This window comes from Saimiri boliviensis, chromosome 6 (genome assembly GCF_048565385.1).
Source record: "Saimiri boliviensis isolate mSaiBol1 chromosome 6, mSaiBol1.pri, whole genome shotgun sequence".
NCBI classification, from domain to species: Eukaryota; Metazoa; Chordata; class Mammalia; order Primates; family Cebidae; genus Saimiri; species Saimiri boliviensis.
The window spans coordinates 39,266,181-39,292,823 of NC_133454.1; the positions used below are offsets into that span (position 1 = coordinate 39,266,181).

Sequence of the window (26,643 nt, forward strand, 5' to 3'; positions counted from 1 at the left end):
TCGTATAGAAACATTAATAATAATTAAATTATGGCATAAACATTTATTAACTCTGGATAATTTCATTCAATATCTCCCAAATCCTTTTTGCTTTTAATTAAATTTTAATGTTTATGTAGATTTCAGAGCAGGACTTCAGAAGCTGCCAAACTTGAGGCTGAAGTAAGCAAAGCACAAGAAACAATCAAAGCTGCAGAAGTCTTAATTAATCAGCTTGATAGAGAACATAAGAGATGGAATGCACAGGTTTGTTTGAGAAAGGGGTCATGAAGAGTCAGTCTTTCTTTAAAAGACGGGAAATCTATAATGTATGTTAAGGAAAAGGAGAGAAAGATCCATTAATATGCACCTGGCGCAGGATAAATAATCTAGCTATAAATGGCCATTATGTGAATTAATCTTTAAACAAACTGTCTTTATATGAATAGATTTTAGGCAAAGCTGCCTATTTTCCTTTCAGTTCCCCATGTTAGTGAGAGATGGGCAGGATGAAAATGAGTAGATGGAAAACTTAGTACTCTCTAGAATTTTTTTAAAAATTTTCCTTCCTCAGGACAGTAATTTTGTGATTCGACACTGCTGGCTATTTATTTTTTCTTGGAATATTTTATTATTTTGACTTTGTTAGTATTGTCTCCTGTTTTTTCTTGGTTTATTTCTGAAATCGGTTAAGGTTCCTTCCCTCTCCTGACCCTCCTCATCTGCTCACCAAGTAATGTTCATTGTCCTTGCTATTCTTTTCCACAGCAGCTTTTTCTGCAACTACTTTGGGGGTTATCTCATCCCATTATAATATTACCTGCACTGTAATAATGACCAGATCTACATTTCCAGGCTACTGAGTTTTAAATGTTTATTTCCAACTAAACATTAGAAATTTGCATTTAATTATCTCTCAGGAACTCAAACCCAGTATGTCTAAATTATTTTCTTTTTCTCATTCCAAGTCTCCTTTATTTTCTATTTCACTGGAAGCATCTTTCTTTAGACATCAATACTAAAAACATATGGGTTGTCTTAGACTCTTCCCTGTTTACTTGTCATATTCATTTGCAAAAATTGTTTATATTTGCCAAAGTTGTTTATATTTGTCTTCTATCTTTAATGCCAATTTCTTTTCTTTTCTGATCTGACTTTTTTTTACGTCTTCCTCCTATCTGACACTTCATTTGTCAGTTGAATTATTAAAATCCAATCTGATTACATTAATCATTGCTTGCTTAAACCCTTTCAATGGCTTATGCCACAGTTTAAAATAGAAACTCCTGGCTGGGTGCAATGGCTCATTCCTGTAAATCCCAGAACTTTTGGAGGTCGAAGCGGGTGGATCACCTGAGGTCAGGAGTTCCAAGACCAGCTTGACCAACATGAAGAAACCCCGTCTCTACTAAAAATACAAAAATTAGCCAAGTGTGGTGGTGCATACCTGTAATCCCAGTTACTCGGGAGACTGAGGCAGGAGACTTCAGCCTGGGAGATGGAGGTTGTGGGGAGCAGAGATTGTGCCATTGCACTCCAACCTGGACAACAAGAGTGAAACTCTGTCTCAAAAAAAACAAAAACAAAAAAACAAACTCCTTTGCATGTCATGGAAAACCTTTCACAATCTGCCTTAAATTAACTCTCTTCTTTCCTTTAATATAACTACTCTTTCTGCTGAATCTTGTGCTTTATTTACAGTATACTCTTTGCTAATGGATCTTCATACTGTACCTTTGTTTTGTCCCTTTTTTCATACTCTATGTCTTAATCTTCATTTACAAAGTGATGCAAACTCACAACATTTAACTGTGGTTGGGATGAAAGTTCTGCCTTCTTTAAAATCACTAAGAACTTTCAATGACTAAATATATTTGTTCCTACAAATATATTAAGATTTCATACTTTTTTTTTTTTTTTTTTTTTTTGAGATGGAGTCTTGCTCCATTGGCCAGGCTGGAGTGCAGTGGCATGATCTCTGCTCACTGCAACCTCCACCTCTTTAGTTCAAACAACTCTTCTCTCTCAGCCTCCCAAGTAGCTGTAACTACAGGTGCCTGCCACCATGCCAGGCTAATTTTTTGTATTTTTAGTAGAGACAGGGTTTCACCTTGTTGGTCAGGCTCGTCTCAAACTCCTGACCTCAGGCGATCCACCCACCTCAGCCTCCCAAAGTGCTGAGATTACAGGCATGAACCACCTTACCCGGCCAGGATTTCATACTTAAAAAAAAATCAAAGCAGAGTCTGAGATCTTTTTGGTATTTTTACATTTTGACTGTTATATTCAAAACAAGGAGTTATTACTTAAGCCAATATGTGATCCCCTGCCCCACCATGTCTTTAATGTTAGAACATACTCATATTATCTCCTTTTTTCTTCTCTATTTCTCTTTTTTCCAGGTTGTAGAGATAACAGAGGAATTAGCTACTCTTCCTAAAAGAGCTCAACTTGCTGCTGCATTTATTACATATCTTTCTGCTGCTCCTGAGTGTCTGAGAAAAACCTGTTTGGAAGAATGGACCAAGTCAGCTGGTCTTGAGAGTTTGTATTTAGTTATTCCTGAATTTAAAATTTCAGTGTACTAAAAATGGACATTTTGTTCTCTGTTATTTTACCTTTTGTAAATGGGCACAATTTTATATAGGTCTCAAAGATACCCTAGCTAATTTAGATTTGGTGAATTCCACAAATATTCTTGAAATTGCTTTATTATGATGATTTTTCTATTCTTAAATCACTGTAAAAAACTGAGATGACTGAATTATATTTGATACTGCATGGATGCAATTAAATATTATATTACTTTTATTTTTATAATAAAGTTATTTCATAGGCTGAAATAACATAAATAAATACTAATTTTAAAAATTTTATTTATTAAAAAATAAACTTTAAAATTCCTCATGATTTTACTGGTATTTTACAAAAACATTTTAGTTTGTGAAACATTTACTCAAAGAAATAGGACTTCACTGAGTTCCATTCCTTTGCATTTTTTGTTTTTGTTTTTGTTTTTGACTTTTTTCTCCTTGGGATTGGATATTAAATGTAGAAGAATGGGTTTCAAGTTTAAGGACTGTTGTATGACTTTTGTTTTGGAATAAATAGCTTTATTTCCTTCCATTCATCAAGTATAAGATTGCTGTAGTGATTATCAATATTTTCAACTTTTCAGAATTTGATCTGAGGCGATTTCTTTCTACTGAAAGTGAACAGTTAATTTGGAAAAGTGAAGGCCTGCCATCAGATGACCTTTCCATAGAAAATGCTCTTGTAATATTACAGGTAGTTAATTTATGTTAAGTTTTTATTAGAAATGTTTTATTTTCAAGCTTGCTGTAGAAATTGTGTTCTTCATATTCTTAGTTTTTCACAGTTACCCTTTTCTTAGTTACATTAAAATAAAAATATTTTGCTAATGAAAACTCATTAATGATTCAGTTAGTGAGTATAAGACTTCCAGTATAATTTATTTTTTACCTTAATATAAAAGTATAAACTAAAGTGGCATTTTGCCATGGTAAAATATTCTAAATTGTATTTTCTATTAATAGTAATAGAAATATTGTAGTGATACCCAATTCATTGGTTATATAGTTTCTTCATGATTATAGACTAGAATATATGACTTTATAAATTTTATATTTTTATTTTATTTTGCCAACCAAAATTATAAAAATTGAAGATAAGTTGTGGCTTATTAGTTAGAGATAATTATACACATATTTTGGAAAATTTTTCTGTCACATAGTGCACATTTTCCAGAAGCTATTTAAAATGGAAAATAGCATAACCTTATTGTCGGTGAAACCAAATTCAAAGCCATGTACACAAATAACCACTTTGTATAAAGTTTGATTTTTTCCATTAACTTGGTTTACTTTTCTGATATGGCACTTGGAAGATAATTTTTACTTCTTGATAATGTGATTTTTCTGTTCTTTCTGTCAACAATTTGTATTTCATAATAAATATTAGTATTCCTTTTCCTCTCTACAATCCTTCTCTCTGCCTACACACTATTTCCTTATTCTTATTCTGTAACTCCATAGTGTCAAAGAAAGCATGAACATTAAAAGTGCTCCTCATATGTAGTATAAGCTGTATTATAAGATTCATATTATAGGTCCTGTTCATTCCTTGATAATTTGTTCTGTTTTGTTAGACCTATTAATCAGCTGACTATATTTCAGCTCACTATATTGGTAACTTACCAGTAGAGAAGTTGCTGACCACTAATTGAATAGTTTTGCCTTCTTTTAACTTTATTTTGCCCGTTTTTAAATTTACTTTTTAAAAATTTTTCATTATTATTTTCACAGTAGAATCACAAATGTAACACTCTAAATACTTATATAAATGTTTAATATTACATTATATGTTTAATATTATGTTTTTATAATATTATACATTATATGTTTAGTATTACATTATATGCTTTTTATTATATTTGTTATTCCCTCCCCAAGGTTTCATAGCCACCTCTTCTTCATGCTTCAGTAATCCAAGAAAGCAATTGATTGCAAATTAAAAAAAAAGTTTAAGAATTCTTTTGTATTCCGTAAAAAACAAGGGGCGGGTGGTAAATCTAGACAAAATATGTTTATCAGAACAATTTTTTTACTGATATTAATTGAAAATACTTAATTTTATATTATGAATTGTCTTTCATGATGCATATGGGAAAATTGCTTTTGAAATTAATAAGCTTAGATTTTACTTTGTATTTAATGTTGGTAAGTTCCTTTTAGATAATTACCTGCATTTATATGACAAAACAAAAATCAGTGGAAACATTTTTTAGGGGAATTTTTTTGTTGAAATGAATTTGCCATTATGGTCAATATGCCATTGCAGTTGTAAGGTATACTAGATTTAAAATTAGTTGTAGTTTAAGGGTGTGATTGGATAGCACATAATCTATAACATCAACTCATTAACATCACCATGTATGTAAAATTAAATCTCTAAATATATATTAGTTGGGTTACTGGGAAAAGATGGCTAGACATGATAAGTAAAATGCATTTGTGATTCAGAGGTATAATACATCTCCTCATTAACTGGGCTAAAGTTGACTGGGTGTGGCGGCTCATGCCTGTAATCCCAGGACTTTGGGAGGCTGAGGTAGGCAGATCACCTGAGGTCAGAAGTTCGAGACCATCCTGGCCAACATGGTGAAACCTTGTCTCTACTAAAAATGTAAAAATTAGCTGGACATTGTGGCATGTTTAAAAGGTTGGGGCAAGTTCCTGAATTAAAATAACTTTTACCAAGAGAGCTCTATCTCCCTCTCATGAGATGGATTTATTCTCAGGTTCTCTTTACCCTTTGTTAACCTTGACCATTGGTGACTCCATTTTTATCATTATTAGAGTTTATATTTCCAGACTAAAGATGTGTCATTCACTACCTCTGCACCACAGATAATATGCCAGTCTCCCAAATGGGTTCTGATTGGTTGGCTTAGATCATCTGTTCATACTGATAACCCATCAGAAATACATTTAGGGGGACATGCAGGGTTGGCAAGGTAGCTCTTCACTATAAAACTCATTTTTCTTTCTCTCTCACTCCCTGTAACCTGCTTCTCTTATTTTCTGCCACCAGAGATATCACAGTTTTTCTCAGTAATGCAAGCTACAACCATGCACATCATTCTTAATATGCCTCTTTAATTTTTCATTCAGTAATTATTCAACTAATCTTGTCAAATTTATCTCTCAAATGTCTCATGAATTTATCCTGTTTCAATCACGTTCACTGCCAGTGGCTTCATTTGTGCCTTCATCATTTTGTATCTGGATAAATACATCTTTACACCAGCTGGTTACTTGTCTTCAGTACCACTTCCTTTACTGTGATTGGAGTGATTTTTCTGAAACATTAATCTGATCATAATATTGCCTCAATTAATATATTTTAGTGATTTCCCATTGTGTTCAGTACAAAAATTTCAATATCCTTAGACATGGCATAAAATACTGATCATGATCAGACAGACTCCAGATTAGTCCTGCTATTTTATATGGATCACCTTTGCCCATATTTATTTTTCTCCAGCTATACCAGAGTGCTGTAAGTTTTCCAAACACTCCAAACATTTTTATTTGCCTCTGTATCGTGTTGTTGTTTTTGCCTGAAATGTTTTTCTTTCTTCACTTCTTTGCCTAGCTAATTTCTCTTAGCTTAGTTTGACTTGAATTGTTTTCTAGCCATTGACTTCACCTGTCATCCTTCAGTAGTGACTTGTGTACCTCTTGATGATGACATTTTTACTTTTGCATCTTTATTGTATGTAAAGTTATTGAGGTTAAGGGAATGTATTTTATTAATTTCTGTAATCCTTATATTATCTTACTAAAGTTATTATCCAACATATAGTAGGTGAATTAATGAACAAATGAATAAATGAAAGCTCAACATTTTGGGGTTGATTATAGTTGGTTAAATATAGAATTTAACTATATTTAATCATGGACTAAAGAGATAAAATGTACCATAGAAATCTTATGTAAATCTTTCTGGAAAAGTATAAATAAGATGACAACAAACTTGTAAGTACCCTTTGAAATTCTTAAGCATGTTTTCTTTGCTAAAACCATTCTGAAACATTACCTTTCTTCTTTTCATTTAAATGCATCAGATCATTGGTTTGAAATCATGGGTAAGAACTTTTTAAAAATTTAAAATAATTACTTTTGTAGTTAAGCAAAGTGTCAAATTGTGAAATGTTTGCTATGGAATGCTAGCATAAAATTAGATCAAAAACCTAGGTGCAGAACTATGGTAACGCTTCACAGGCTATTTATTAAGCATGTAATTTTGCTTCAAATAATATATTTACATGATGGAGCAGTAAATAAAACCTCTAGAAATAGATGCTGGCTGACAATCATGCAATGTAACATGGCAGGAGGTATGATGGGAATAGTCTACTTTGGGTGCAAGTGAAAACAAGGTACCTTGTCTGTGGAGAATTTTCAAATAATAATAAAGCTGTTTTAAAGTCATTCATCTCTTTATATCACCATGTGCTAGCAATTCTAAACAACACTGGTAATATAAATATATCTGCCCTATTCATCCACAGGGCAGATAATCCCCACTATCTTGGTGTGCCACTGAGATAACATGTATGTTCTTATTAGATATACAGTTTTTCCCCCTTTTCTGCTGGGGATGTGTTCCAAGACCCTCAGTGGATGCGTGAAAGTTCAAGGTAGTACTGAATCCCATATATATATGGGGTTATACATTTTTATATAACACATACATACTATTTTATACACAAATACATACTGTTAGAAACAAATGCTTGTTCCTTGGTGCCAAAAAAGAACTAGCACTCAGACAAAGAATTTTCTCAGCAAGGCGATTTACTTCTATAGAAGGCTGCATCTCACAGATGGAGAAATGGCGAGAGGACACCTGAACTGGGAGGGGGTTCTTATCCCTGATGCAGGTAGCCCCTACTGCTGTGTCCTTCCCCTGTTGGCTAGGGTTGGACCGCACTATCTAAGCCAAACCAGGTTGGCTAACTTGAAAAGTGCAGGAATGCGGTTATGCTGGTGGAAAGGCAGGAAGATCAGTTTTGGTGGAAGTAGCCACTGTGATTGGAGGGATAATTCACAGAGTGGGTAGCAGATGTGGAATGTGGGCTCTATAGATAAGGACTGGCTGGAAGGTTGTTCACCAGGGGAGGGGGAGCACGGAGAGTAAGGAAGTCTGGCCTTGAAAGCAGGAACAAAGGACATGGAAACTTAAGCTAAAACTTTGAAGAAGAATTTCTTACTGTATTCAACACATACCATTGTTATACATACATGTGTATATATACATACATACAATGTTTTATCCTAAACATACTATAATAAAGTTCAGTGTATAAGTTAGGCACAGTAAGAGATTAACAACAATAATAAAATAGAACAACTATAACAGTATGTGGTAATAAAAGTAAAGTGAATGTAGTCCTTCTGTCTGTCAAAATATCTTATTGTCCTGTACTCACCTATTTTTGGACTGTAGTTGACCATGAGTAACTGAAACCATGAAAAGAGAAATTGTAGATAAGGGGGACTGCTGTATCCCATTTTAAGTTTTCAGTTTACTCTGACTTTCATATGTGTTCTCTTACTCTTATATGCACACAATTTTATTACATTTTTCAAATACATATGAAAACTTGAGAAAAATTATGTCAGTTTAAATCTTACTAAGTAGCAGTGATTGTTAGATGACTTAGATTTATCATGTATATGATATGTATTTTATATATACTTAACTGGCTTTCTTCTAAGTGCCATTTTGTGTGGAGAGCATTTTCACTGGTTTTTAACTTCCTTTTTTTTTTTTTTTTTTTTTTTTTTGAGACGGAGTTTCGCTCTTGTTACCCAGGCTGGAGTGCAATGGCGCGATCTCAGCTCACTGCAACCTCCGCCTCCTGGGTTCAAGCAATTCTCCTGCCTCAGCCTCCTGAGTAGCTGGGATTACAGGCATGTGCCACCATGCCCAGCTAATTTTTTGTATTTTTAGTAGAGACGGGGTTTCACCGTGTTGGCCAGGATGGTCTCGATCTCTTGACCTCGTGATCCACCCGCCTCAGCCTCCCAAAGTGCTGGGATTACAGGCTTGAGCCACCGCGCCCGGCAACTTCCTTTTTTAAAGAATTTAATTAGTGCAGGATGTTCTGTAATGAATTTGGTTTTTAGTTTATTTCATTAGATCTTAACCTACAGCCCATGTAATTTTCTCTTCTAGGATGCTCCTTTAGTAATAATATTAGATGTGTACTGCTTTAGAAGAATTACTTTCTTAAAATGTAAACAATTATATTGATAATTAGCAGTATTTTAATGGTTTGCTCATACTTCTTTTTTAAGGCCTTTATGGTTTTTATTCAAACAAAGAATATATATAGTTAGGGAATAATTTGACTGTGTATTTCAAAAGCCAAAAAGAATGGTGCAAATGACATCAGCTTGAGACTAAAGCTCATGCTTAGCATAATGTTAATACACATTTTCTGTGTTATTGTTTGTTAAGTACAACTATACTCTCTATTCTGTGGCTAAATGTACTTACCTAATATTAACTCCTGGTCACTGAAAATTTATTAATATGGCTTCTGATGCAGCTAAAAATAGTATTTTTGTTTCCTTTTCATGGTTGTGTATTTGTGTCCTCCAAAGCTTGAGAGAGAAAAGCTCATTTAGTAATTGATATAATTTCTGGAACACTATTTCCATTTAAATGAAAGCTTATAATCATTAAAAAATATTACTTTTCCTTTTTTTTGGACTAGAGTCGAGTGTGCCCATTTCTTATAGATCCTTCTTCCCAAGCTACAGAGTGGTTAAAAACACATTTGAAAGACTCACGTTTAGAAGTTATCAATCAGCAGGTATGTATTATGTATAATTTACATACCAATTAGGAATGACTTCTTATAGTGAAAAAATCTTGGAGTTTCTAATCAGAAAACATAGATTCAACACTGGGTCCTATTGTATGAGACCTGGGGCAAGAGATACAACTCTTAGCTTCAGTTTTCTAGTTTGTAAAAAAGAGTTAAGAATATTTATTTGATTCTGGGTATTGATCTAAGCCCTGGGAATTTAATAGTCCATTTCTTCCCTTTTGAAGATGACAGTCTAGTAGGTTAGAGAAACAACTAAATAAGCTTTGCACTAAGTTAAAACTAATGTCACAAGTATAAGATGCTGTAGAAGCAGGAGCTTCTAACTTAGCTTGGAGAATCAGGAAAGACTTCTAGCCTTTTAGCGTGTTTACAGTTTCTCTGAATGCCTCTCATAATTTCCAATTTCTTTAATTCCTTGACAGACATCTTTAATGGATACCAAGATTTGATAATTGGTCAGTGAAATGTAATCTTAGTCTTTTTGGTAGTGACTTACCAGTTTCATGTTTATCTTGCAGAGGAAATTATTTTTGGTTAGGTTATTTTTTTTTTAAAGAAGACCTAGTATATGATTACTTTTCATAGATATTTTCAGCTGTTTAAAAAATTACCTCTAAAAGTTACTTTGTTTGTAAAGTGGGGATATCTACCTTATTTTTTTTTGTGGTAAGAAGAATTATAAATGAAACAATATATAAAAATACTTTAATAATCATTTATGGTTTGCAAATAGGCAAATCATTTATGGTTTGCAATATTATATATATGACTAAAACTATGTAACTATACATAGTTATAAATGTAGATATATGGTTATATACATTCAAGTAACTATATTTTTATATATCTACATATTTATATATACACACCACACAGACACACACACACACACACACACACACACACACACACACACACACACATACATGCATGCCTTGGGTGATATTTAAAATTATTCCTTCCTTATCTAGAAAGCCTTAAAATTCTTCATTATGTTATTGAATTTTGTCTGAAGGTTCTTTTCAGAATGATTAGACCTATTACATCAAGAAAAGTTTACTAGAATTCATCATCTTGCCTTTTTTCCCCCATTCAATGTGTGATTCTGAACATAAGCAAAGTAGGGTTTTTATTAACACCTAAGTGTGTAATTTATTGCATATAGAATTTGAAATTGTGTTTCTGTAACAATTTGAAGTTACTATAGAAAATTGAAGAAAGGCTTTTGTATTTTAGGGGAAATAGTTACTATTCAGTGGTTACAGTCATACAAGATGAGAAAGTTCTAGAGATCTGTTTTGCAATGTTCTGCTCATAGCTAACAATATGTACCATACACGAAAATATACCTAAATATTGGTAAAGAGGTTAGATATCAGGTTATATGGTTTTCTTTTTTAACAACAATTGTAAAAATGTTAAAATTTTTGTGTGTTTAAATTGTGAAAATTTTTTGATAATTCAACTAAAATAATTCATCACCAAATACTTATGTGTAGAAAAACAATCATGAATCATTATTATTCATATTATTTCTGTTAATATCTTCATTTATAATCTTTAAGGATATTTGTAAATATTGAAGTAATAAAAGAATTAATGTGTATTCTTTTTTTATTCAATTAGGATAGTAACTTTATCACAGCTCTTGAATTAGCAGTACGTTTTGGGAAAACCCTTATTATACAAGAGATGGATGGTGTAGAACCTGTTCTTTATCCATTATTGAGACGAGATCTGGTTGCTCAAGGTAAATAGTTGACACTTTCCAGAGCGTAAATATTTTTAAAATTTCCAAAGTAAGTAATTAAACCAGGTGCAAGCTTTCAAGAGTCCTCTTCCAGTGGAGTCACACAAGCTGTGCTTAATTCCTTTAGCAATAAGTTGTGACAATATGTGTAAAATGTTGATCAGGAAAGCTCAGTAGAGACCTAGTACCTATAGTTTACTGGGGATTGATTATGCAAGCACACTCTTCCTAGCACATTACAAAATTCTGGACTCCCTGAAGGAAAGCAGGTGTAGGATTAACCATATTGTTTATACAAACAGTTTAGGCACAGTGAGCTACTTTTTTGAGTTCTGAGGATGGTAGGAACTCTCCCAAAATCTAAGTTCCCAGGTGCTGCTTATGGGCCAACTTTGCAAGCAGCCTTTTTCTAAAGAGTCTTAAGATTGCTATGTTAACTGTTTTCTGCATAGGAGCCCAGCCCGGTCTTTGATGATTAGAAAGCGATGCCTTGAAACTTAAAGAGCATATCATGCGAAGTATATACACATACATATATAGACATATACATATATGTACATGTATGTACACCACATACATTGCTAGCATTGCAAACTTTAAATAGAAAATTGGTGTTATTGGGGCAAAACAGAGAAATAGCAAAGCATGCACTATTCTTTGATAATCCATTATCCCCCACATAGATATGCTTGGCCTAGCACTGGTTGATATGTTATAAGAACTCAAGTAATGGGACCTTTGCCTTTGTAACATTATCCTCTTAATATATTTTATGGGCATAAAGGGCAGGGAATAGCTAAGCTTCTATATAACAACAGAAGTTTTATAATTAAGAAAGTGACCTTGCTAGAATGGGTTGTCTCTCAGAGCTCAGTCTCTGGTCCTTTTGTTGGGGATAACTCAGATCTGTTGAGCTAGTTTCTTGCTATGCTATCCTGAGGAAGAAATGAACTTTTAGTGCCATCTCGACTTGACATTCTTCATTGTATACTGTGGTCCTGAAGGACTCATTGAATATAAATCTCCATGAGTTCCAGTTAGTGATAGGTTTTAACGGTATATGTGGAGTGTTGACTAGGTCCCCTGAAAAGAGTGATAAATTTTATATCATTATTTGTTCGCATTTTGAACTGTTCTAGCTGGTTGTGGAAGGCTGTTTAGGTCAATTTTTTTTATGGCAGAATTAGGAAAAGAGAGTTAATCACTGCCCCATCTTATTTTTTCCATCTTCTCTCCAGAGTTGGATGTATTCATGTCACACTAGTCTGTTAACCCCTTTGTGTGTATCCCAGATACTGTCTTTTTCAAGATTGATAAGTTCCTCATGAGTTGCCATTTTTTCATTGCACGTTAACTCTGGCGACAGAGGATGGTAATCCTAGAACCACATAAAACAAAGTTTGTGCCAAGTTTGTTTACATCCCAGTGTCCATAATCTAAGATATACAAATTACTTTTCTACTTACTGTGTTCAAAGCAGACATAACTATAGGAATAGAATGTACTTCTCTTCTACAAATATGTGCTCTTCAAAAATCTCCTTAAGTATTTATCATAGAAAAGCAAGGCATAGTTCGTCAAATTTTCTCTCTCTCTCTCTCTCTCTCTCTCTCTCTCTCTCTCTCTTTTCTTTTCTACTTTGTTTCCTATGTGCTTAGGAGCTCAGCCAAGGCAGAAGGTAGATGTGGCAGTTTGCAGTTGGTAAATAGTTGAAGACAGTTGGACCAGCTAGATGTATAAAAGTTGCTGAGGGAGAGGCTAGTGTAGTTGGCTAATAGTTTTAAGTTTTACGAACAATAGACATCAAAAGTATTTTTTATTAACCATTCCAGTCCTTTATGGCTGTTTTATTTCCATGTCGAGTTTGCATATGGAACCAGGAATTATACCACAGATGACAGGTAAACATTTTTGGTTGTTTCTTTTAGTCCAGATGCCTCCCTTTAGGCATGGTTGCTTCAGAGACAGGCATGTTATATGCAACATAAAGGTTAAATTTGTGATTAATTGTTGTTTCTGTTTTGAAAAGGTATTTCTCTGTATGTCTTTGATAGTCCAGTTGAGTCTGGGTGACCCAATGGCCTGAAGACTGGTAGATCAGTGTTTTTCTATTTGGAGCAGATTTGTCCCCCAGAGAATATTTGGCAATGTCTGGAGACATTTTTGGTTGTCACAACTGGAGTGGAGGGCCTCTATACTAGAGACATCTTAAAATGGACAGGACAACTACCTACAACAAATAATTTCTCAGCACAAATTTGAGAGACCTTAAGCTAGTTCACTAGTTCCAACCCATGAGTCTCTGGACAGGTATATTTTAGTTGGTCTCAGAGTTGCATAAGTGAACTCATTGTACAGAATATCCAGTGCTATAGATTGCCAGAAATTGTACTTGTGGTTAGTTGATGGCTGTAGCATTGCATTGGATTTGCTCATCTGTGAGATTATTTGTAGACATCTCTAATTCTGTACACCTGAAGGATATAGAGACCAAAGAGAAGGATTGCTTTACAATTGCCTCGATTAATTCCAAAGCTGCCTCTTGCAGAAGCTGTGATTTAAACCTAGCCACATTTGTTGAAAATATGTAGGGGCTATGGTAAAATTTCCAGGTATGGAACATGCTGCTTTTTATAGGTCAAGAGAGTATTCAGATGTTAGTTATCTTTCTTTCTTTGTATTTAATGTCTGTAAAGCAAACAGTTGGTCTGTAATGGGCTATGGGATATCTCCTTGGACAAGATTTATTTGGTTCTTTGGGTGTCACAGTTTTAGATTTGCCTTTAATTAAGTCCCATTTATCTTGAGTTAGTTGTACCTGAGTGGTATGCAATACAGTGTGAAAAGTTTTCTCACTGGAGACCATCATCAAGATTTTAACTATATAATGGAATGGAATTTGGACCTATATGGAGCTTCTCATGGTACTTGAATTCATCTAACTCAGTTGATAATATATTTCTGAAGAGTTTGGACTTATAAAGGTGTCCTGAGTACAAAAGATGAACTGATTTTGGTCTTCTTCCCAAAGGAATATAAAAAGGAAATAATTAGTAATAATTAGCAATATTGCCGTCTGCATACTAAGTATCAGTTAGGACGGCAGTTTTTACAGTCATTGTTATGGCAGGTACTGTGGAATCTATGGTGGCCACTGCCTGGTTTAAATTTGAGTGGTCGTACTAAACGTTCATACAGCATTAGTTCCCAAAATTCAGACAGATAAAATTGTGGAGCACCCCTGCCTGGTGTAAAAATATAGATTCTTTTTCACTTTCTGTTATAATACATTGCTTTCAGCTATAAATATTGATAGGATTTGGGTATACCTTATAGGTTCATCTTGCCTGAATCTTTATCTGATTGTTATAGAAGTAACCAATAGAAGTTACTTCATCTAAATATAGAAGTGAATCATCTAAATATATCCATGTATCCAAGCACCCCAAATGTTCATTCTATTATACATGTTGACTGAAAAAAAAAAAAAAATCCAGAATACCTAAGCCTGATATTGGTTCATTCTATTATACATGTTGACTGAAAAAAAAAAAAAAATCCAGAATACCTAAGCCTGATACTGGTTCAGAAAACAATAGTCACGTAAATTAACACTTCCCCTAGAAAGGAGCCAGAGACCAAATCTTGTTCCTGTGCCTAATCATTCTGTCTTTAGTTCTAATCTAAAGTACAACACATATTTTGTGTTCAGAGGAAAAAAGTAGTCAAAATTAACTGCATCACAGATTAATTCCAATGTAAATTAAAAATTCATACAGTTAAGACTATATCGGACTCTATAATTCTACATTTAATATTTTCTATGTGTAGGCGGGTGTTGAACAATGAAAACACATGGACGCAGGGAGCGGAGCATCACACACTGGGGTCTGTTGGAGGGGGCCAAGGGAGGGACAGTGGGGGGCTGGGGAGGTTGGGGGGATAACATGGGGAGAAATGCCAGATGAACATGAGTGGGGGATGGAGGAAGCAAACCACATCGCCATGTGTGTACCTATGCAACAATCCTGCATGATCTGCACAGGTACCCCAGAACCTAAAGTACAACAACAAAAAAAAAATTAAAAAATTATTTTCTGTGAGTAAGAGACGGGACTTATACTGAAGAGTCTTTTTTAGAGCATAAAATATTTATTTTAAAATATTTTCAAAAATGTTGTATCAAAGTAGTACCTGCATGGGTTGTAAAGTCAAATGATACAGAATGGCGGCAGCAGCATTCAGCATTCTGTTCTTCCCTTTTCATGACTAGTTCTAGTCACCAAAAAAAATTGTTAAATTTTAACTTTTTATTTAAATATAAATATTCATAAAGAAAAGAATACCTAAATGTACAGCTAATGAATTTTTACAAATTTAATACACCTATATAAACACCCAGATCAAGACATAAGAGCTTTATTAGCACTCCAGAAGCCCACTTATTTACCACACCCCGCTCCACAAGGATAACCACATTCCTAACTTATAACAGCATGGAGAAGTTTGGCTTTTTTTGTACTTTGAGTAAAAGAGAAAGAAAAAAAGCAGCACCTGACTAGACTGAGATGTGGCTGGAATCTAATAGCTTGGCCCTGGTGTGCTCCTATTGAACACATATTTCATAAAACACCAACATCAGAGAGATCACTCTCTGACCACAGTCATATTTGAGCACAAAAAACAAGAACACTTTCCATACTACAAAAGTAACCAAACCTTCTCTTCTCCCAGTTAATATGAGTGATTTCTGCTTCTTTATCAATTATAGTTTAGTCCCATTCCATTTCTCTTACCTTCCAGAGAAAAATTAATGTATCAAACCATTGTTTGCTCTTTCTGATCACAACCCAATTCCCAGGAAAAGCACGTTTTCCTTGAATTATTTATAAATCACCTAATACAAGCCAAAATCCTATAAGAAGCCTCTATTAATCCCTTTTTACTGACACAATGCACAATTTCCCATGTTCTATCTTTCATTGTAAAGAGCTGGTAAATATGAGCTATGGCTCTTTAAACACTGGGATTGTTTTGTTTTGTTTACATTGTGTTTTTTTTAGTGTGTGTCAGCTTTGGTTAAGTTGTATTTTTTTAGGTGTTTGTTTTGTCTATCACATAGTATATATTTTAAATATTCTTATTTTTTAAGTGTCTGTTGGCTTTGTAATGATGTGTCATTTTTTCTTACAGTGATAATTTTTATTATCCTTTTCATCAATAGGATTTCATTGATAGTCTTGATAGGGATTTATCAATATTACTAATCTTTTCAAAATACCAACTTTCAATTTTTAAAAATTTAATTTTAGATTCATGGGGTACATATGCAGGTTTGTAAACACGAGTATATTGCATGATGCTGTGTTTGGGCTTCTATTGATTGCATCACCCAGATAGTAGACATAGTACCCAATGGGAAGTTTTTTAGCCCTTGATCCTCCCTTACCTTTGGAGTCCCCACTATCTAATGTTCCCTTATTTCCCAAGTCTATGTGTAGCCAACCAACTTTTAATGTTGATTTTTTAATACTGTATTTTAAAATTGATGTTCGTCTTTATTATCTCATTTTTATTACTTTCCCCAGATTTCATTTGGTCTTGTCTAGATTTTTGAAATAGAAAATAAAAATATTGATAGTTGTTTCTTTTTTCTAATATATGCATTTGTGTCTATCAATTTTCCTTTAAGCCCTTTTTCAGCTGCCTACCCAAGTTTCAATTTCTTTTTTGATTTATAAATTACTTAGCATTTTGTTGTTTAATTTTCGAGTGGTTGGAGATTTTCTAGTTACATATTTGCTACTGATATGCAGCTTATCTCCATTTAGTCATAGAACATATTGTAAAGTATTTTAATTTTTTGAATTCTGTTGAGCTTGCTTTTTGATCTGGCATTTGGTTCATTTTTATAAATGTTCTATGAAACTTGAAAATTGTATGAGTTTTGCTCTTGTTTGGTTTAATTTTCTGTACAGGTTTATAGTGTCAATTTTGTTAATTGTGATGTTCAAATCTACACCCTGACTTCTTCTTTTCTCTTTGCTTCATCATATATCCTAAAGTTTCTGTGATTTTGAATTTGTTTTTTAGTTCTGTTAGTTCTTGTTTTAAATATTTTGAAAGCTGTGTTATTAGATGCATACATTTTTGGAAATGTGATATCTTTCTATTCAGTTGTTTTATTTATCAGTATAAAATGTTCCTTATCTCTAGAAATGTTTCAAGTTTTAGAGTCTGATATTAGAATGGTTATACTAACTTTTTGGGCTAGTATTTACATGGTATGCACTTTTCCATTCTTTAACTTTCAACTTTTTTGTTAGAGTTTTTTAAAAAAAATAAATTTTATTTTCCATATTTAAGGTTTACAGCATTATATTATGAATACATATACATCATAAAATTCTTTACTGTAGTAAAGCAGATTAATATATCTATCAACTTTTTGTGTGTCAAGAGCAGCTAAACTCTACTCCTTCAGCAAAACATCCCAAATGAGATAGAGTTTTGTTACCTATAGCCTCATGTTGTACTTTGGCTTTCTAGGCTTAATCATCCTACATATTGGCTATTTTGTATTCTTTGACTACATCTCCTCTTTGCTCCCTTAGTTCTCCTGTTACCTGCCCCTGGTAAATACTGTTTTATTCTCTGTCTCTGTATATTTGAGATCATGCAATAATTTTCTTTCTGTGTCTGGCTTACTTTACTTAGTATAATGTCTTCCAAGTTTATACATGTTATGGCAAATGGCAGGTTCTACTTCTTTTTTATGGCTGAATATTATTCCATTGTGTGAGTGTATATATACATATCATGTTTTCTTTTCTTTTCTTTTCTTTTTGTCTTTTTTAGAACAGTGTGATTCTGTAGCCCAGACTGGAGTACAGTGGTATGATCATAACTCACTGTAACCTTGAACTCCTGGGCTTAAGTGGTCCTCTGGCCTCAGCCTCCTGAGAATGTTGGATTATAGGTACATACCATCATGCCCAGCTAATTAAAATTTTTTTTTTCTAAAAATGGGGTCTCCATATATTTCCCAGATGGATCTTGAACTTCTGACCTCAAGTGGTCCTTCTGTCTCAGCCTCCCAAATTGATGTGATTACAGGCATAAGCAAACATGCCTGACCCATGTTTTCTTTATCTGTTCTGTTGATAGACATTTAGGTTGTTTTCATGTCTTGGCTATTGTGAATAATGCTGTGATGAACATGGGAGTGCAGATATCTTTATAAGGTGGTGACTTCATTTCCTTTGGTCACATACTCAAAAAAAAAAATGCTGGGTCATATGGTAGTTCTATTTTTATTTGATTTCTTTAGTTACTTTCCTACTGTTTTTCATAATGGCTGCACTGGTTTTCATTTCCACCACCAATTCCCTTTGCTCCATACCCTCACCAACATTTGATATCTCTTGCCTTTTTGATAGTATCTGTCTTAACAGCTATGAGGTGATATCTCATAGTGGTTTTGATTTGCATTTCCCTGACGATAAGTGATGTTGAGCATCTTTTCATATACCTGTTGGCCATATTTATATCTTCTTTGGAGAGATGTCTGTTCAGGTCCTTTGCCTGCTTTTTATCAGGTTATTTGTCTTTCTGCTACTGAATTGTTTGAGTTTTTTTTTTTTTAATTTTGGACATTAACCCTCTAACATGGTTTTTAAATAACTCTTTCCAAGTTTGTAGGTTGCTCTTTCATTTTGTCAATAATGTGCATTTTTCAGTTACACATATGCTGATAATCCTTGTTTTTTTAAAACCGTCAGTCTGTTTTCAAATACTGTATCTTAAATACTAGTACAATTAATACTTTTAAAATGATGAATTTAGAAGTAAAGAAAAATGTAATTAAGGATTTCTATTTTTGTCATCTATAACACACTATTTCAGAGCAATTTGGAATATGAAACATATTAACATTAAAACCATACTGAATGTGAATAGATATTCCTTGGGTGCTTCAGCATCCCAGGATCTTCTTAGTGAATATTATTTATCATTGCTTGCATAAATGCTGATTAATAGAACATTCTGCTAATAGTATCTCTGGTAGCCTAACTTTTGCTGTCTTAGACTTCGTTGAAAAACCTATATTTAGAGGTACTTAAAAATTATATTTTCAAATAGTGTGTAATGAAATACAGAAGATTCAGACCAACTAATTGTGTGTGTGTGGTTTTTTTTTAAATAGGGCCACGTTATGTGGTACAAATAGGTGACAAAATTATTGACTACAATGAAGAATTTCGTCTCTTTTTGTCAACAAGAAACCCAAATCCTTTTATTCCACCGGATGCAGCTTCCATTGTTACTGAGGTTAACTTTACTACCACAAGAAGTGGATTACGAGGGCAGGTATACATAGATAATAATAATTTATCTTGGAATCTTTTGGAGCTTTATATACTTATTAGATATTTCGAATGAGAAGCTATTTTGTTAAACTGATTAATATTTAAATTTATGATTTTGAAAATATACTGTTTGTTGGAGTGAAGCATTCTGACTTATTTATCGTATGTATTGGACCTGTACCTTTACTGCTAATGTCAAATTGCTGCGTCTTTTAATATAACTCTAATTTTAAAAAGTTTGTTTCTGTTATATGTGATAGAATATGAGAGATTGATGGATCATAGAGATTAAGATCATCTGCATTATATTTTTGATTGGAATACTGAAATTTAATTGTGTAAAGTGTAGCAAATTGACTTGTTCAGCTAGTTAAGGGTCTCTGATTCCTGATCCATCATTTTTTTTTTAATGGTTAGGAGACATGCATCTTTGAAGTCAATTTATCTTCATATGGCTCATTACAGTTTAGAATTGTTGCATAAATTTCAAAATGATTTTTAATGTCCATACTTACATGTTGCCTAACTTATTTTTTCCTCTTTAATGATATAATGCCAGTTGACTTTTTGAGTATCATTCTATTTTTTACTCATCTAACAATAGTAGATTTTTTCATCTTTTGATTTATATGGTACAGTGCATATTTGCTACAGTTTTTACTTGATTGCAATTTTTTTAATTGTCCTTTCAAAATATTTCTTTGTATACCATATAAATCATCAAGTATATTTTTATGAACAATATCTTTTGATTGACTTGATGATACTTCTTTTAAATAAAACAATGTAACAATCACTCGAAACTTGGCAGATTTAATTGACAGAATTGCTTCTTCTATCTAAAGATCTCCACAGTAGTTGCAAAAAGGAGCTTTGTAGGTCTTACTTTAGAAGGACTAAATAAAGATGCTTGTACAGCAGATTTTTAATTATATATTTTATACCAATGTCTTTCTCTATTTTAGTATCAGAGTTAACAATTTGACATGGCATTTTTGAACAGCTTCACAGATAACAGCTTTAACAGATGCAATGTACATACCATACAACTTACCGATTTAAAATGTACAATGCAATGGTTTTTTAGTGCAATTGCTGGGTCTTATGGTAACTTTATGTTTGGCAATTTGAGAAACAAACAAATCTTTTCAAAGTGGCTGCATTTTTTACTCTCCCACTGGTAATGTAGGAGGATTCCACTTTTTCCATATCCTTGCCAGCTCTGGTTATTGTTTATCTTTTTAATTATAGCCATTCTAGTGGGAGTGAAGTGGTATCTCACTGTGGTTTTGATGACATAGTATTTTATCATTTTGTTTGTTATTGTGAATGCGTACTTTTAAAAGTACTGGCTCTCATAATTTAGTATATTTAATCTAATTTAAAACCAAATATTACATATTGATATGTTAAGTAATCTACTTTCTTACAGCTTTTATACAATAGTAGTATTTTACTGATCAGCTTAACTATTTGTTTTGTCTCTTTTTCATCAGATGTAATTGTTGAAGGTATCTAATGTTTAATTAGAAAGAATAAAATGAAATAACATAGTATCATATTTTAATAGTCTATCAAACACAAGGCCTGTTTACAGAAAGGTTTTGGTTTGTTGTAAGCCTTATTGCTAGAACTACCTTGCCTTTTTTTCCTCCCAAGCTTTTAGCTTTAACTATTCAACATGAGAAACCTGATTTAGAAGAACAGAAAACGAAACTATTACAACAGGAAGAAGATAAGAAAATACAGCTAGCCAAGCTCGAAGAATCTCTGCTAGAGGTAAAAGTCTAGCTATTTAGGTTATTTTTTTCAAATTACTTTTTTCTTCAATAAATATAAGTAATAGTGTTTAGGAAATTAATAGTATCTAAATAATGTTTTTTCCAAAGGCATATTAGTATATATCTTACAGTCAAAATTCTAACAAAAAGGGGAGCTATATTTTGGAATACAAGATCTTAATGAACAATGTTTAAGACAAGCAATTTTTAATTAGTTTCTATGTATTTTATTGTTTTGTTATTATATGATCACAATTACAAGAAGCATTAAAAGCAAGAAATTACGACAATCTGTAAGTTTAAGTATTTTTTATTTTTTATTAAACTGACAAAATTAATACTTTGTTACGTTTGATAATTAGGTAGTTTCAGAAAATAATTTATTAATTCATTTGATATAAGAAGGCTATAATAAAAACAAATAAACTTTAAGAGGGCTATAAAATGTTGAAATTCTTCTAAAATAACATAAGTCTCCATAAATGTCAAATGAATGACAGTTAATATGGGCTTCCTTTAATTGGTTATTTTTATATGTATAATAATGTTCATATTATTAACTTTCCCTACAGACACTTGCCACATCTCAAGGCAATATCTTGGAAAATAAGGATTTGATTGAGTCTTTGAATCAGACAAAAGCAAGCAGTGCACTTATTCAAGAGTCACTTAAAGAATCTTACAAACTCCAAATTTCCCTTGATCAAGTAATTATTCCCTTCTTTGTAATTTCATATGATATTTTCTTGAAGATTTAAGTTAATATGATAGAAAATGTAGAATCATGTCCTCAGGGGAAAGATGATATAAAAAAAAGCTGTTCAAAAACATCAGAACCTTGGGTTTAATTGTAGTTATTATAGAGAGGTAATTCAGATATTGGCACTTCGAGGATAAGGACTGTTTGTCAATATACTGTGCTGCCTTCTACTGATTTCTGGCGTAATGTCATTTAAGATAGAGCTACAGTTTAGTTCTGAAATTGGAAATGAGAATAATAAAAATGAGTATGAGAGAATACCATTGCCATTCTTGGAACTTTTCTTAAGTTAAATATACTAATTAAAAGGGTTATAAGCCCTAAGCTTAAGTTATTGGCTCTTTTCATGCTTATATTGAACAGTGCTAGGTACTTTATTATTCTAATGTGGACACCTGTTAGAGTTGTCTTCTCTGCCTCCAGTATCATCAGTGTTCTTATTGTCACCAATCCTATACTGGTAGTTTGAACTTTTCTCTACATCAGATAGTCTAATAATGCTGTGCTGTATTGCCTTACCTTAACTGATTCTCTTTTCAATTGTAAAATTGCATCATCTATTCCCTGATCACAAGTATTTACCATTTCATTTTACCCACTTTCCCCTAATACTAGTGCTCTTGGTCCTCATTAAGACTAATCTGTGAACCACTGCTAGCTCTGTCAACTGAGAGGTAGAAAGTTATTTAAAATATATTGCTGTAGTCTGACTATTTGTGTGTCCTCATCACCCCCAAAATTTATACGTGAAAATTGAATCCCCAGTGTAATAGTATTAAGAGGTGGGGGTTTTAGGAGGTGTCTAGGTCATGAGGGTGGAGCTCTCGTGAGTGGGATTAGTGCCCTTATAAAAGAGGGCTGTGGGAGTTTGTTAGCCCCTTCCAGCATGTGAGAACACAGCAAGAAGCAGTTTTTTCTGTGAACCAGGAAACAAGCTCTCACCAGACACCAAATCTCTGGCACTTGATCTTGGACTTTCCAGCTTCCAGAACTGGGCAAAATAAATTTATGTTAATGTTAAAGCAGAACCAGTTTAGTGTATTTTGTTATAGGATCCTCAATAGACTAGGACATATAATATCTGCAGCTTTATAAAAATGAGGAAGATAAACTAGATTTTGCTGTCCTTTTTAGTTAGAAACCATGATTCATCATCTTCATTTGTTTTATGTATATAGAAAAAAGTAAGAGGCTTTTTTTTTTTACTTGGGTAGTTATGTGCATTACAGTCTTTAGATGGCAGTAAAGCACTAATTCTAAGTGTTTATACCCTGTCCCTGCCTATCTCTTGATCCATAGGAACGGGATGCCTATCTTCCTCTGGCTGAGAGTGCCAGCAAGATGTATTTTATTATTTCTGATTTGTCCAAAATTAATAACATGTACCGTTTTAGTCTTGCTGCTTTTCTCCGACTTTTCCAACGAGCTCTACAAAACAAACAGGTAAGCTGTTGGTTACCCTGTAGCTGAGATTGAATTATAGGGATTACTTTACTAGGTATAGTACTTAAGTTATGATAAAAATTTCTTAAGAAAACTTTCATAGAATGATGTTCCAAAAGACCATATGTAACACCTTTAAGCTATATAAATAAATTAGTTACTTAATTTATTTTTATGTTAACAAGCTGTCCCAATGTGATAGTCCTTTTAATGAAAACAATTTATGTTCTGAGTATAAGTTAATTAGTAATATATAATCATTAAAAAAAGCCCAGTGATTCTGAAAGTTATACAAATAAGAATTATCCCTATAATGTCATTACCTGGAGGAAACAACATTTAGCATTTTGTTAAATATCCTTGTTGTTTAAGGCTGTAATTTTCTAGATAATGGCAATACAAGTGTACACTGCCTTATCAAGCATATATTCTCATGGAGGGAAGGATATATTAAAGGATAACCAATTGTTTTAACTAAAAGATACGATATTGTGTTTTAAAAAGTGTATTAGTGTATTCTGGACAACTTTTCGAACAATGAATATAAACTTAATATTTTTAAGAGGTGGTGAGATTATACCATACTTTATTTAACCACTTCCCATATATGCACATTGTTCTAGTTATTTCTTTTGAGTATCGGATTACTCCCAAACCTGGCCAATTAAAACCATTTTCTTATGCTTATTGATTCTGTTGGAAATTTAGTCAGGACACAGCAGGGATGACTTTTCTTTGTTTCACAATATCTAGGACCTCAGATGGGAAGACTTGAGAGTTGGGGGTGCTAAGGCCCCCCCAGTTGCCCATCTGGTGCTGTAGGTGGGAATACTTGATGACAGGACTGCCAACTTCAGCATCTCTGCAGTAGGCTTGGCTTTTTTACAGCACTGAGTAGATGGATGGTCTTCTTCTTTTCTTTTCTTTTCTTTTCTTTCTTTTTTTTTCTTAATTGTACTTTAGGTTCCGGGGTACATATGCAGATCATGCAGGATCATTGCATAGGTACATACTTAGCAAGGTGGTTTCCTGCCTTCATCCCCCCATCACCTATAGCTGGTATTTCTCCCCTCGTTATCCCTTCGCACCCTCCCACCCTCTGCTGTTTCTCCCCTAGCCCTCCCCAACTGACTGCAGTGTGTGATGCTCCCCTCTCTGTGTCCATGTGTTCTAATTGTTCTATATCCGCCTGTGAGTGATAATATATGGTGTTTGGTTTTCTGTTCTTGTGTCAGTTTGCTGAGAGTGATGCTTTCCAGATTCATCCATGTCCCTATGAAGGACATGAACTCATCATTTTTTATGGCTGCATAGTATTCCATGGTATATATGTACCACATTTTCTTTATCCAGTCTATCGTTGATGGACATTTGAGTTGGTTCCAGGTCTTTGCTATTGTAAATAGTGCCGCAATGAATGTACATGTGCATGTGTCTTTATAATAGAACAGTTTATAATTCTTTAAGTATATACCCAGTAATGGGATTGCTGGGTCAAATGGAATTTCTATTTCTAGGTCCTTGAGGAATTGCCACACTGTCTTCCACAATGGTTGCACTAATTTGCACTCCCACCAACAGTGTAAAAGTGTTCCTATTTCTCCACATCCTCTCCAGCATCTGTTGTCTCCAGATTTTTTAATGATTGCCATTCTAACTGGTGTGAGATGGTATCTCAATATGGTTTTGATTTGCATTTCTCTAGTGACCAGTGATGATGAGCATTTTTTGATTTTTGTTGGTTTAAGGTCCGTTTTATCAGAGACTAGGATTGCCACCCTTGCTTTTGTTTGCTTTCCATTTGCTTGGCAAATCTTCCTCCATTTCTTTATTTTGAGTATATGTGTGTCTTTGCACTTGAGATGGTTTTCCTGAATAGCACACTGATGGTTCTTGGCTTTTTATCCAATTTGCCAGTCTGTGTCATTTGACTGGGGCATTTAGTCCATTTACATTTAAAGTTAATATTGTTATGTGTGATTTTGATCCTGCCATTTTATTACTGGTTGGTTGTTTTACCCTTTGGTTGGCATAATTTCTTCATTGCATCATTGGTCTTTACAATTTGGTTCTTTTTGCAGTGGCTGGTACTGGTTTTTCCTTTCTGTGTTTAGTGCTTCCTTTAGGAGCTCTTATAGGGCAGATCTGGTAGTGACAAAATCTCTCAGCAATTGCTTGTCCATAAAGGATTTTATTTCTCCATCACTTATGAAGTTTAGTTTGGCTGGACATGAAATTCTTGGTTGAAAGTTCTTTTCATTAAGGATGTTGAATATCGGGCCCCACTCTCTTCTGGCTTGTCGAGTTTCTGCTGTGAGATCTGCTGTGAGTCTGATGTGTTTCCCTTTGTGGGTGACCCAACCTTTGTCTCTGGCTGCCCTTAGTATTTTTTCCTTAATTTCAACACTGGTAAACCTAATGATTATGTGCCTTGGGATTGCTTTTCTAGAGGAGGAGTATCATTATGGTGTTCTCTGTATTTCCTGTATTTGAATGTTGGCCTGCCTTGCAAGGTTGGATCTTATATTTCTTGAAGGCTTTGTTCCTTTCTTTTCACACTTTGTTCTCTTTTCTTGCCTTCTCGTTTTATTTCATTGAGTTCATCTTCAATCTCTTATATCCTTTCTTCTGTTTGATCTTTTCAGCTATTGAAACTTGTGTATGCTTTATGAAGTTCTTGTGCTGTGTTTTTTAGCTCCATCAAGTCATTTATGTTCTTCCTTAAGCTGGTTATTCTAGTTACCGTTTTATCTAACCTTTTTTCAAGGTTTTTAATTTATTTGCATTGGGATAGAACATATTCCTTTAACTCAGAAAAGTTTGTTATTACCCACCTTCTGAAGCCTGCTTCTGTCAATTTGTCAAATTTGTTCTCTGTCCTGCTTTGTTTCTTTGTTTGTGAGGAGTTGTGATTTCATGGTAGGGGAGAGGTGTTCTGGTTTTTTGATGGTTTAATTCTTGCGCTGGTTTCTTCCCATCTCCTTGGATTTATGTAGTTTTGATCTCAGGTGGCTGCATGGGGAGGTAGCCTTTCCTTTGCCTGCCTGCAGAGGCGCTGCTGGGCTGTCACAGATTCAGTGGAGCTGCTGCATCTTTTATTTATTCAGGAAAATTAGGCTGGCTTCTGCAATGGC

At 33.6% G+C, this 26,643-nt stretch overlaps 1 protein-coding gene across 4 annotated transcripts in view; it reads left to right on the forward strand.

Annotated features, from left to right (window-relative positions):
• DYNC2H1 (dynein cytoplasmic 2 heavy chain 1) overlaps positions 1 to 26,643 on the forward strand; it is a 402,876-nt gene that overhangs the window by 138,469 nt on the left and 237,764 nt on the right. For 3 of the 4 annotated variants that reach the window (XM_003923764.4, XM_074400491.1, XM_074400492.1), the window contains 10 exons: positions 120 to 246; positions 2,382 to 2,523; positions 3,158 to 3,267; positions 6,629 to 6,649; positions 9,290 to 9,388; positions 11,033 to 11,156; positions 19,363 to 19,526; positions 21,185 to 21,304; positions 21,879 to 22,013; positions 23,366 to 23,509. In XM_003923764.4, coding sequence (XP_003923813.1) covers positions 120 to 246; positions 2,382 to 2,523; positions 3,158 to 3,267; positions 6,629 to 6,649; positions 9,290 to 9,388; positions 11,033 to 11,156; positions 19,363 to 19,526; positions 21,185 to 21,304; positions 21,879 to 22,013; positions 23,366 to 23,509 — 1,186 coding nt within the window. The remainder of the gene's footprint in view (positions 1 to 119; positions 247 to 2,381; positions 2,524 to 3,157; positions 3,268 to 6,628; positions 6,650 to 9,289; positions 9,389 to 11,032; positions 11,157 to 19,362; positions 19,527 to 21,184; positions 21,305 to 21,878; positions 22,014 to 23,365; positions 23,510 to 26,643) is intronic. The other variant, XM_003923763.4, reaches the window with a different exon arrangement.